Below are 13,971 nucleotides of genomic sequence, written 5' to 3'. Positions count from 1 at the left end.
TATATACCCTCATTCAGTTATATGTACATATTACTACACCTTCTGTATAACCTCATACACTCATTTATTACACTGCCACTTTTAAATAAGCCATCTATGCACTTCTGGTTAGATGCTAACTGCCTTTCATTGGCTCTGTACATGTACCTTGCACAATGACAATAAAGTTGAATGTAATCTAATCTAATCTAAAAGAGTCTCATAAATAATAAAAATGTCCGGTGTAGAAAGTGCAGATGTACAGTCGTGTTTCAAGAGTCATACTGAGTTTGGATTTTGACTAGTCTAGGTGAGTGTTGGGAGGCAGCAGGGAGTTGAGTATTCTGACTGCCTCAGGGAAGAAACTGTTGTGGAGTCTGATGGTGATGTTGGCACAGATGTTCTTGTACCTTCTGCCAGATGGCAGGAGGGTGAAAGGTCCATAAAAGGGGTGGGAGAGGTTGTCCACAATACTGTTGGCTATGTAGATACAGCAAATGTTGTAAGAGGCATTGATAGTGGGTGGAGAGATACACCAGTTGGCCAGTTACACCCAACTTCAAAATGTATTTGAATAATGTAAAACCATAATGTTTATGCACTAAATAGGGTTTTGCATTAAAATAGGAATATTGATCTGATTGTGTTTAGATCCTTTAGGAAAAAGAGGAATGTATTGTATTCAATGATATATTATTACATACAATATATTACCACACACAAATTAAATTTAAATGAAGAACAGTGACAAAAGTTTAAATAAATAAATATTTACAAATTTCTTGCTATCACAGGAAAGCAGGAATTTCAATGTGTGCCTGCTTGCTATGCTCCTAAGCCCCAGTCATGCCCTAAAATATTGAATAATTTAAGCATACAAATCATTAGAGAGAGAGAGAGAGAGAGAGAGAGAGAGAGAGAGAGAGAGAGAGAGAGAGAGAGAGAAATGCTGTTCTAGAAAATACTTTTGAATGTGCTCAATCAATGCAACTGAATGCAATTAACCATGGTTTATTTCAGCTGAAAAACTACAGCATAATTAGTACACAGAACCAGAATGCTAATGAAAAACATCTAGTGACCAAATAATTCTGTGATCTAAACATATTCAATTAAAAGTGTTTAAATATAGTTGTGTTTAAATATGTTAAATTTGTATTTTTCAAGTTATTGGTGAAAATGTGCGGTGATTTATGTGTGTGTTCCTAAACTAAAGGCAAATCTGCTTCCACTCTCTGGAACACAGGGAAACCAAGGATGTGATACCTGACTTAGTTACAGTACATCTGTGCTGTAGGATCACAAATGCTAGTATCAAAGACCTCAACCACACATTGCAAATAAACAGAGCTTGTCGTCTCCACCACCAAGAAGTTTAGTCTTTTTTTTTTATTTCCTACATTCTATGCCTCAAACACAAATATAGTAAACAATACTTAAAACATGGAGAAAGTTATTAAAGAAAAACTATTTCAAATATTTGACCTTGCTGTGACCCTGGCCCAGTTTGGGTCAGTTCCAAAATAATTCATAGTTCATAATAAATCCTGAAAACATTCAACCATTCATTGAGATGTCACAGTAAGAGAATAACAGATATATGCATGCATAAATGGATGGCTAGATATTTTGAATATAGTCAAATGCATCTAGTGTTTCATCTCACAATATTACAATAAATTATTACAACATTGATAAACAGATCTAACTGACAACAAATGAGTAACAAATTAAAAATGAGAAATTTTTCCTTATTGGGTTTCATATACTGTACATGCTCCTTATATTGTTTTTTGTTATTGAAAATATGTTTTTACATGCTACTTTTGCCATTTTATTTTATTAAGCTAAAAAAAAATAAAGTAAAGGAAAGAGATCAGAGTTTTCTTTAGGCAAGCATGGCAGAGTTTCAAACAAGTTTTTACATGCAGAATGCAGAGCAAAAAGGTTTCAACTCTGTAAACCACCTCTTCACTTTTTTTTTATTCCTTCTTTTTATGAGACCCTTCCCCCCTTTTTTCTTCTGTTTTTGATTCCACTCCAAAATCCCTGAAGGCAAACCCTCCCCAGCAACATAACTATAAACTACAGAGCAAAGCAAAGCAAAGCAAAAAAAAAAAAAAAACACCATGATTATTGTGTCAGAAATTGAATACTTGATAATACACTATATGGCCAAGATGTCTTTGTATGTCTCTTCATGTCCAGCTTTATGGTGACACACAGCCAATCAGGACACAGGGGGACAGACAGACAGGGGAGTCACGAGTCACATTTTATACTATTTAATGTGTGTACTATTTAATGTACTCAGAAGGATTCATATATATATATAGACAGCCTTTTTCTCCTAATTCTGGACTATTACATTCTGTAGTCTGTCTTCTTTCTGCCTACATTTGGGTTTTGATGATGAAAACAAATATCTCTGACACAATGTTGTTTTGCCTTTATATTATTCTATTATATTAACAATGATCCTTAATTTTTTTAATCTGTTTTCCTTCTGTTCATCAATAAATGTTACTGTATTCACATTATTTATTATTATACAATTTTAAGGCACTTATTTTTACTACTGTGCCAAAATGTGCAGGAGATGAATTTGCAAGTTAATGAAGGGTTGAATTTGTATTTAGGGGATAGTGGTGAGGGTGGGTGCAATACAATTTTCAGTATACTTGGGTGACAGGATTTCTGGGTTTTCTCCCATTGATTGTCAGGTACGGCACAGAACTATTAAGATGATATGGAATGTTTTTCAAAACATTTCTAGCAAAATGCAGTTTTTGTTATTGACTTAGAAACAAAGTAAATTTAAGGCTATTAATTTATGCAGGCACTTATTTGTCTAAGTAACATTTATTTTGAATCACCTTAGTATTTTAAATGCAGAAACACACTGACAGATATTTGAAATGATAATGACAGTAGAATTTGTATCCAGGACAGTATTTCAGACCAAAACTTGGCATAATAAAAGAAAATCAATAGCACCAACTGAAATAAAGCATCAAATGTTGTGACAATCAGGGTTTTCGTTGATTACTATTATTGTCATTCCCCCATAGAAGCTATGCAGGATTAGTAGTGGCCAAGGGACCCAGGGCCACCAGGTGGCCCTCCTAAGAGAAAAGTGAAAACAGAAAAGCTGATTAAACTCATTCTGTCAAATAAAATAAAAAATATTATTTAAAAAAAAAATGGGGCATATTTGAAATTCATGGTGTGACACTGTCCACAAATACTTCTTGCCAGGTCTGGCAAAACCTTCAGCTCAAAGGTCTACTTGAAACCTGCCCAGCAGAAGCTGAACTATCTTAAAGTCTGGATCAACAATGTGTGCATTTTCATCCTTTCATTTACCCATTTTCTTTCAAAGACACAAGATATTCAAACAGGCCCACAGAATGGCAGCCATTTGACTGAATACCAATTTCATACGAGGTCTGTTATTTTTATTATTATTTTGAGTAATAATAGAAGTATTAATACCACGGTTTGGTAAAATATCTTGCCCGTTTTATCTGTCCATTAACTGACCAACAAGTGTGGACAAATGAACATAATAATAATAATATTATTATAAGGTTATTAATGAGCACAACACACACACACACACGCACACACACACATACACACACATCAATATATCTTATAAACTTATGGGATTAAAATAACTACAATAGATTTTTTTTAAGCCGTTATTTTTTTTCTCTTTTTTAATATATAATTGGTGCTAAAAGAAATTAATAGCCGAATAGATTCTTCTAGGCCTACTAAGTAACGCATAGGCCTACATATGTGGCCTTTTTACTGGAAGACTGTAATTAGCAAGACAAAGTGATGGAAATATGTTTCTACTGGATATCATCAACTGTATTTACTGCACAGACCTACACCAAATACACACGCTTCCAGTATACATCCAACCTTTTTACATGCTGTTTTTGGACACTTTTTGCTCTGTGCACATGCTGTCTTACATTTCAGTCGTTTGCTGTTTTGCACAATCCTTTACATTGTCTCAGGGACCTGCTGCTAAAACACTGTGTTCATTCTAGTATTTCTGGACATGCAATATTATTTGAACATACAGTATTTACACTGGTCAGCGCTGTTTCTTTTTATTGTATTTTGTGTACTGTCTTTTTTTGCATTGTCTTGTAATTTGTGTCTGCACTGTCTTTTGTCCTGCACTGTCTTGTCTGTCTTGTCACACTGTTTGCACCAGGTTGCACAGTTGCACTTTATGTATCTAGGACTAACTTACTGTCTTTAGCTCTGTCTTTGTTCTATGTAGCACCATGATCCTGGAGAAATGTTGTCTCATGTCACTTTGTACAGCAACAGCTATATATGGCTGAAATGACAATAAAAGATTCTTGACTTGAGAATGGTCGCAATACCAGATAGAGCTGGATTCAGCTCAAACAGGTCAAACACCATCACAACCATTTTCTGGAAACCATGTCTCAAAACATAGCTTGAAGAAATAACGTGGTCACCAATTTTACTGGTCAACCTGACTGTCTAGCAAAATAATAATATTTAAAAAGGGTGAATTGGCATTACTATGTCCACATTTTGTTTTGAGCTACCAGGTAACAGTTACCACCGTGTATGTAATAGCAGCGCATACTGATTTCTGAGAGGATTGCTTGGTTTCTCTGGCGAAAGGCTGCACGGTTACCCGCATTCAGTACAGCGTGGCCTGGCGAAACATTCTGGAGAACGCTACAACATCCTAAACGTCGTTTTCTATAGAAATTGGCAAGCAATGTCAGATAACCAGGATACCGAGACGTTATCAGGAGAGTGCGGTGAGACACAGGTGAGCGTTTAGGAGGCTAGTCACCTTGTTATGTTTTATAAGCTAGCACTGATTAGGCTAAGCTGTTGTGTCTGTTAGCAAACAACGGCTATAGCTAGTTAGGTATCCTGGACGGTACATCTTAAAACTGGTGACTCGTGTGGTTATCAGTTTGCACTGGTTACGGGTATTCAAAAAAAATGTATCGTATAAGAGTTTTCTGAGTTAAAACAAACTAATGTTCGTGAGTTTCAGATGTCAACAGGGCTGCTGCATTGCGAGTTTCCGCTGTAGTCAGACAGCACCATGTAAATCATTGAGCCCAGAGCTCTGACAAAAAGGCCTTGGTTTTATAGCAGGATCTTAACGTGTGACAAATCTAGTGTATCATAAATATATATATATATAAATATCATAATCACGTTGTCCTGGTTCTCAATAGGTTAGCTGTATTGACAAAAGGTGAGGTCATGCATGTGGTCATGCCTGTAGGGCTGGGCTGCTTGAATTTTGCTGTATTCCTACCTACAGTGTGTCTTTCAGCTGCATTAAGGTCTGTTTTTGCATTAGGATTCCCCCATTCTTGCAAGCATGAGTACAAACGATGTGAACGCAAAAAAACAAGACTGGGTTATTATGCTGTTTCATGCAAAAGCCCCAACAATGAATGGAAGGGAAACAGCAATCTGTAGCGTTTATATCCTGAGATTATTCTAATGCTACATATAAGGCAAGAACTTAAGAAAAGACCACAGCAGAATACAATTTAGATCATCTGAAACATTTATTGATTCATTTAATAGTAGTATTTGGTAGATCTGGTGAGACAAGCTTTAGTTAAATGTTAATCGACACTTTAATTAGTGCAGTCTTTAAAGGTTTGTAATGTTATATTGCAGAAGTTCCTGACACTACTATGTAAGTGTTTTGTCCAATAGAGGGCAGTAAATGAATGTGACTGACCAAAACAAGACAAACGACATGACAAAGCTTTGTTGCAAGCTAACACTATGTGGAAAGTATTAAATGGAAATGAGTGTTTGTTTAGCACGTATAGTGGGCAGCTGCTAGGCAGGACTTGTTTTTCTGGCAGTAAACTACAGTCACAATGTTTGGACTTGTATATAGCTGCATGCATGTTATTATGGGAATTTCACTTTTTTTTTGTTCCACCGTTGTGTATGTTCATGTGGAATGAATCTTGAATTGTTATTTCTGTCTTTGTCCATGCAATATAGATAGAAAATAAATCTATTTGCAGGCATAAAGCATCAGCCTACATGGTTTGTCTTTTCTACATTTGCAGTGACTCATAAATTCTTGGCAGGGTGTTTCAGATCATTCCTGACACTGGTGTGCAGATGGATTGCCTGAGCTTTACCTGTTTGTCTGGGGCGTTACTATAAACCTTGTGACAAACAATGTGTTAATGTTCCTTAAAAAACACAGTGCAATGTTTTGTAGTTGTTTGATTCTATGAACTTAATGTTACTAAAAAGAATCTATTTTGCTATTTGTGCAAAACACAGGTTTATAGAGGCATCTTTTCTGGTGCTGTTGTTAAAAAAAATTGGATCGGTCATATTTAGGGTCAGTAAGCTAGAAAGTTACTGATATGTAGTACACTGTTAGGTCACTATAGAGATAGTGTTGTAGTTTGGATTTTAACTTAATCTATCACATGCATTGTTCGGTGCATTTTCTGGGCGCACCTAGTTTCTGTTGAAATGCAACATGCACAGTCATGTAAAGTCCAAATTCATGTGACTCCTGTCAGGTTGATCAGGTTTTCTGCTAAAATAGTTTTGCATGTTTATTAAATATCTTTCCATAACAACAATAATTTTAAATGCTAAATGTATAAATAAACATTTTCTAACATAAATTTAGACTAGGACTTTGTCTTCTTTGCCTGTCACAACTCTAGAATGAATAGGTATTTATTTCTTCTTAAAACAGTTACTGCATGAAAGATCTGTCAGCTTCAGGCATGGGCGTGGTTCCCTGTATCAAGTTTCTTCAGCTGAGAGTACACGTGCACAAAAAGCACGTGTACGTTCTTTTTTGTTGTTGTTGTGTTCACATGTGGATTCACATGTGCCATGTTCTACATTCCACCATGATTTCGTTTTTTGTTTGTGCAGGAATCGCAGGACCCAAACTCAAATCCTGTGAGAACAGAGGAGGCCAAACTTAAAGCCAAGTATCCTAATTTGGGCCAGAAGCCAGGAGGATCAGACTTTTTGATGAAAAGACTTCAGAAAGGAGTAGGTGGCTATATGACATTAGAGATATAATTTGGCATGATGCTTTCCTTTGTTACTTCTAATGGAGGTTCACACATGGTAAAACTGGTAATGGGGTCTAATGTTTCTTTTTTCTTTTTTATGTTCTTTCAGCAAAAGTACTTTGATTCAGGTGATTACAACATGGCCAAGGCAAAGATGAAGAATAAGCAACTACCAGCAGCAACTGGTCCAGAAAAGAGTATCGTCACCGGTGATCACATTCCAACTCCGCAGGACTTGCCACAAAGAAAGTCCTCCTTAGTCACAAGCAAACTGGTTGGCTAATCACTACCTCAGACCCTGACCCAAAATTTCTCTCCTCGACTTCAGAGCTCCATTGGGGTTGTGCACTATTTGTTTTTATTTTTTATTTTTTTTATTATTAGTTTATTTTGTTTGTTTGGTTTTTTTTTTAATTCACCTCTATCCCCTCTCAACAGCTTTTGCCTGATCCACCACACTGTCTCACAGACATCTGGTTTAGGGGCAATTGTTTGAATCAGTTAAGGGCCAATTAAGGTGAATGGCCCTTTTAATGCACTTTATGATCTATACACCTTCTACAGGAATGAGATCAGGCTCTTAGTTTAAAATTTTGGAGGTCACAGCCAGTTTAATCCATTATTTATGAATCATACTTACAGGTTCATACAGATGATACTTTTTGTTATTTGGCATTAGTAGCATAAGATTGTCATAAAGCATATACATTCTGCTTAGCTATTTTGGCGACGAGTGCATGTTAGCCAAGTCTGTAATTTCTCATCTCGGTCTGATGAAATTCTCAGTACTCAATAGGCTCGGGTTCGAATGTGAATAGACAAAAATTTGTATCTCACGATAATCAAAATTGCTTCAACTAAGGACCTGAACAGGCACAGAACATTGTTTTTAGGACTCCTGATTTGATGTGGTTTAGTCAAACCATGCAGCCTTGTACAGAAAAATGATGCAGAATAGCTCAGGCTCATAATTGTTAAGGTAATAAATGTAACTGTACATTGACTACTTTTTCCACCAGTATGATGCACATCAGGAGTTTCCAAGGTACAATCATTCAGTCTGTTTTATTAGTGTGTGTGAAGCCGGAGACATTAACAGGATATACAGGCAGATGGAAAAGCACATTAAACGTGTTAATATACATTTGAATAATTTAATTAAGTAGGTGTATTCAGGTAAGAATTCTTCATGCAGTTCATTCTCCTGGTGTTGTCATGTCTGCCATCCTATTCATGAAAGGCTACCTTCTGATCTAGGATAATTCTGTTTAGGCTTTGATGATGTTAATCTTAGTTTGCAATGACATCAGTACTGAACACACCCAATTCAGAAAGCTACAACTTTAGACTCCCTTTACTCTAGAAGTTTAAATCCCATTTAAATGATTTCATATTTACAAACCATGTACAGATGTGATGCAAATCTATCAATAACGTAAAGGAGAATCAGATTTTGCTGAAAACTATTCAGGGACTTTAACCACATAATCATATTCATAACCTGCATATTGAGTGGAATTCTTTGTTAAAATCACCAGTGTCTCACACCCATATGAATGACTGTGACAGATATAACAGTAAGAATGATGTCAGTACGTTGGCTGGAGAAAATTTTCAGGCAAAATTGAGTATGCATTTTGCGCATGATTACGTTTGAATGTTGTTTGAGTGTTTATTGTGAATAATGTATTATGTACAGTGTTGTACCATAACCTCTTTTAGCTGATCTCAAATTGTAAATAGATATACATTTATATTAATAATTGTATTTGTTTTCATAACCACATAGCTTCATTTTTCTAATGTCCACTCTACAAGTTTCCTGTTAACATTTTCATTTGTGAAGTTGTTTGCTAAACAGCTTCCTTTGCAACGTTTTCCACTTAGAAATATTAAATATTTGTAAGAACCCCATAAATATATATAATTTTTCTCATTATGATACTATGAGTTCAGTTAATTAGAAAACACAATGGGTTACTGTTTAGGCATATGTAGTTGTATAAAGGTGTAGATGATGAAACTTTCCCAAGTTGTGTATATTTGTATAATAATGACACAAGTACCTTTATTCTAATATTTTGTCAGGTATTTTGTTTGAATTCTATAAGAGATAGCCAGGAAAGGCTCTTTAGGAAATACTGCTTTAAAAACAAGGAGAGAGCTATGGGGCTGGGTAAAGAGATTCATGCAAATATTTCATTTTGCATTAAAAGGTCAACTCACCACAGCTTTAATATGAACTGCCCCATACACTGCTTGAACATTTTGGAGTTCCAAAAACTAATGTTTACTGTGTGTATCTGTGTACTTAGTGCTGTACGTGCACAGACAGACATGCATGCACCTTACCTTAATGTATTTATGATTTAAGAAGACTACTGTGGAATTGGCTTTGAGAAATGATAAATATGCAGGAAAAAGCTTTTGAGCTTTGTCCTGGACTGTAATGATCTTAAGATCTGATCAAGTTCTAAAAGATGGAAAAAGCTTAAGATTATTGTCTGGAATAAAGTTTTGCATTGAAATGGTGTGGATATCTCATTTAAATACAGTATGCTTAGTGCTAGATGGGAAAGAGCCTAAGAAGTTCTTAGAAAACAATGCACATATTTAGACGCAGACAGAATAAAGTGGCATATGGTCAGTGAATTTTTCTTTTGCACATAAAACATAATTCAGAAGAAAAAAATTGGATTCCATGCAAAAATGTAAAAACCAAGTTAGTTCGTAAGTAACATTGCAGTAGTGCTAGTGTTTTGATTCCTAGAAGATTTGTAACAAAAGAATTTCTGAGTGCAATGATAACACATATTTTTGGTTTGTCTTGCTTGTTCTCACAGATCATTGATGTTAGGTTTATTAATGATTTGTTTTCTGGGTATATGATCTGCAACAAGAAGAGAAAGGCCAGCACACCGTGGCGGTCTGTCTGAATGTTGTATACACACACACACAGACACACAGACAGTCTTTTCTCTGTCCCAACAGCTTTTTGTGAAGCGTAAAGAGAAACGTATGGTAAAGTTGTGTAGCTTGTATACCACAGAGTAGATGCGTGTGAGTGTCACTAGGGGGCGCACACATGTCATGGCCTGTCGAAAGGTTGCGACTGCATCCGGATGTGAAGTTTTATAAACAAACTCGTGGAAAACAAAATTACAGGATTCCCATAAGTCCCCAAATAGAAGGGAAATTAACTTTTTTTTTCCTTACTATATTTACAAAACATCCTCTACACAATTGAAATTTCTTTGAACACACACACGCTTTGGTTTTCAGGTTAAGTGTCGTGTGAAACGTGTGTCGAAACCATGCGACAGCTTCCAGATCCGGTCATGAAAATGACTTCAATACGTTCTGCTTAAAGCTCATTTAAAAATATTTAACCTCGTATAAAGTACGTATTCAAAGTATATAACAAATAAATGAATAAAAAATGTGAAAGTGGTAGTTCAGTGGTTAAGATGTGAGTTTTGGGTCTTGATGCCCTTAACCCTAAATGACCCTTTTGTAATGGGGTAAATGTAAAATTGCTCACAACTGTTGTGTATGGAGACTTTTGGGACACACACACACACACACACACACACACACACACACACACACACACACACACACACACACAATAAATTACTCAACATTTCCCACACACTCATACCATTAGAAGACAACATAAACAGTGGCATACTGTGTACCTATATAGCTGATAGGTTCCCAATCCTGGTCCAGACCAGGCCTGCACATTCTACTGTTTTCTCAGGACCTGACAAAGCTGGTTAATCAGCTCATTAACATTTACGGCATTTAGCAGACATTTAGCCTTATCCAGAATGACTATTTTAATGTATACATATGAGCAGTGGAACCTTGGTGGACCTGGGATTTGAACCCACGACCTTCTGATCAACAACAACTTATACAACTGAAAAACTGAGGGTTAAAGGTATTACTCAATGTCCCAGCACTTGGGATTTGTACTCATGACCTTCCGATTAGTAGTTGAACACTTTAACCACTAAGCCACCACAACATTTACTAAATTGAAGGCGATAATTGGTGCCCACTCCACAGGACTTGTACAACACAAGAACCAGAAACCGGGCAGGAAAAATCACTACTGACCCTGCACACCTTCTGGCACTATACTGCTGTATATTGTACAAAACAAAATATTACACAATACTGTTATTTGCACTGTCATGCACCTCTCACACTTTATGTACATGACTGATCTGTCATATAATCTGTATTTCTATTAAGATATTAATTCATTATTTAGATTCGAATAATAATATTCTTATTGCAAGATATTATATTATATACGGCCTGTGGTTTCACATGCGACAAGTACGTGTTTCACGAGTTTGACGTGACCAACGTTTGTTGATGAGTACAGCCAGTTCTTACTTCCGCATGGTGACGTATGCAGCACCATAAGCCACGCCTAGAGTGAAATATTCATTAAAAGTGCTTGCAGCTCTGAAGCGTTTTCGCCTTCGCGTACTGAAAGCCCGTGTTAAACACGACAGTTTAGGGTCAAAAATGTGACTATTCTCGGGACGTTTTCTTAAAATTATTTTCTAAAGTCGCTTTAATATGTGCGTACCTTTTCTTAAATGTGGAAACCTCGCTACAATGATTAGTTCAGAGGATTTGCCTCAAACCGTGTCTAATGTTACATCTGGGTACAAAGAACAAAAGCCCGTCGCTGTCGTTAGACCGACACTGAATTTAGGGCTTTCTACAGAAAACCAGCGCGGTTTGTCCGATGGTTCTTTACCAACGTCTCCCGAGTTTGACTCCGACCAAGTTTCAGGCGTCGGCTGCTTCCTGGAACACAACACACAAGAGATCATCGAGGATTTCTTACAGCTAATCACTTCACCTTCTCGCTTATGTGGACGTCATAATAAGGTTCTAAAGACTATGAAACGCGTTGTAGACAATCTGCTTGTGAAGCACGATATCGTGTATAAAGGTAATGTTTAAAGTTTTTCGAAAAATCTAGTTTCTTCCTGATATGGCAAGGTCACAGGACTCACAGGGACTTTTTTTTCTCAGCTAGCTTGTTTTGCTTATTTAAATTTAGTTCCTCTACGCACTCTGACTACATACACACGTCTGATAGATAGATTTATTTGTATATTCGAATTTCCTTGTCAATTATTATCCAGTTTATGTTTCTAAACCCGGATATAAATGAATTGTATAATTTTGTTTTAATGGTAGCTCTGTTCTTGCTGCCAGCATATTATGTACATGTACTGTGTTCTATTTATAAAGTTGACTTACATTTAATGCTAATGACTTGTGTTTTTATCTGACCCAGGTATGCTTGTAAAGCTGAATTTGGACAAGAGAGGACACGACATGAGTGTGATTAGTTCAGTGGCCAAGGATCTCTTCAGTGATGGCATCACAAACTGGGGTCGCATTGCCAGCCTACTCGCTTTTGGTGCAGTTGTGGCTCGGTATGAGAAGGAATCTGGACGAGGGGACTGTGTAAGCCTTGTGGCGGAAGAGCTCTCGTCCTTTCTCATGCATGATCAAAAGGAGTGGCTTCTGAAAAACAACTCATGGGTGAGTTGGCGATACACACACAGTTTCAATCATGTAGAAATGTGCGTTAAGGATAAAAGGCCATTGTCCTTCTTAGTACACTCATTTAAGCTCTGGATATTCTTGCACACACACTCACTCTGTTGGAATGCAGCCGCCTGGGTGGTACAATTGTGTAACTATACAGTCACCCTTTCATTTCCGTTTTTTTCTTTTTTGGGCTTGGGACTTATGAATAATGTTTTCTTTTCCCCTCCCCATTCAGGATGGCTTTGAAGAATTTTTTCACATTCCTGATGCTGAATCTTCTGTGAGGACTGCGTTAACAACCTTTGTTACTGTGGCAGGAATTGGGGCTGTACTTGCGTATATGACAAGATAAGTTCCACTGGACTGGCTGACTTTGGACTTTGGTTTAAAGCAGTAAAAAAGACATTAACAGTCTACTATCAAGAATTCCATCCAAAATCCTGGATTGTATAAAATTTGACTAATTGCCATTTTATTCATGAAGAATTTATTTTTTTTATTAAAATTATTCTTAAAACACTATTTGATCTCACAAAACATATTTTTGCCCAGGCAACAAGATTTTCTGTTCCTTTTTTTTTCTTTTTCACTTTATTGTTAACTATCAAATGGAGTACAAACCATTTTCAAGACAACATTTATTATTTACAAATCTGTTTTGGCGCACAATTATGTGGTACTGTGACCTATATGGAGCTATTTTCTCAGGCCATAGTTCTTGTTTAACCTGAAGAATATGCTGAAGGTGCTTGCTACATATAAATCTACAGTTTAAGTTTGCTTGGCCTAGGTAGATTTTCACTCTGTAGAAACAATTTGGTGCCATTATTTTTGCTTGGAAATTGGGTTTTTAGGGCGTCCTGCATTCTCATATTACAGAATATTCATACTTCAGGACATTCTGACACTTTAACCAAATTCAATCATTTCTTTTTTGTTTTCACAAATTGTAGCAAAGTGCACACAGAGGTAGTTATTTTTCTTCAGCACATTCATACAGTTATCTTCTGTTCTCACATTAAAATTGCCTTCTTGCAGATAGTGCACAAGCAATAAACCTGTTGTAATTTTTCAACTATAAATTTACACTTGTCTGATTTCTGAGTTGTCCTATAAACTTATTTTTTCTAAATATATTTATCAGGTGTTTGTTGCATCAGACAGTCCTGTATATGGAAAATCAGGAGTTGCTCATAGACCATTTTTCATAAATAACCATGACTCAGTAAAATGACTCAGGCTAACCAGCTGACAAATTAAACTGTGATACTACAAAACTAAGAGAGTTCATTCTTGT

The 13,971-nt window shown here is 36.3% G+C and overlaps 2 protein-coding genes across 2 annotated transcripts; both read left to right on the top strand.

Moving 5' to 3' along the window:
• The first annotated feature begins 4,618 nt into the window (after positions 1 to 4,618).
• Positions 4,619 to 9,610, top strand: ensab (endosulfine alpha b). Its single transcript, XM_027149866.2, has 3 exons — positions 4,619 to 4,813; positions 6,937 to 7,059; positions 7,192 to 9,610. The coding sequence occupies exons 1-3, from the start codon at positions 4,760 to 4,762 to the stop codon at positions 7,363 to 7,365; spliced, it is 351 nt and encodes a 116-aa protein (XP_027005667.1). The 5' UTR covers positions 4,619 to 4,759; the 3' UTR covers positions 7,366 to 9,610.
• A 1,916-nt stretch (positions 9,611 to 11,526) lies between these two features.
• On the top strand, positions 11,527 to 13,771 carry mcl1b (MCL1 apoptosis regulator, BCL2 family member b). Its single transcript, XM_027149826.2, has 3 exons — positions 11,527 to 12,063; positions 12,415 to 12,665; positions 12,910 to 13,771. Exons 1-3 carry the CDS (start codon positions 11,682 to 11,684, stop codon positions 13,024 to 13,026), a joined length of 750 nt encoding a protein of 249 aa, XP_027005627.1. The 5' UTR covers positions 11,527 to 11,681; the 3' UTR covers positions 13,027 to 13,771.
• Positions 13,772 to 13,971: the final 200 nt, after the last annotated feature.

Source organism: Tachysurus fulvidraco, chromosome 3 (genome assembly GCF_022655615.1).
Source record: "Tachysurus fulvidraco isolate hzauxx_2018 chromosome 3, HZAU_PFXX_2.0, whole genome shotgun sequence".
In the NCBI taxonomy this organism is placed as follows: domain Eukaryota; kingdom Metazoa; phylum Chordata; class Actinopteri; order Siluriformes; family Bagridae; genus Tachysurus; species Tachysurus fulvidraco.
Note: the sequence above shows the minus strand (reverse complement) of the source record. Positions and strands in the feature narration are given on the sequence as shown.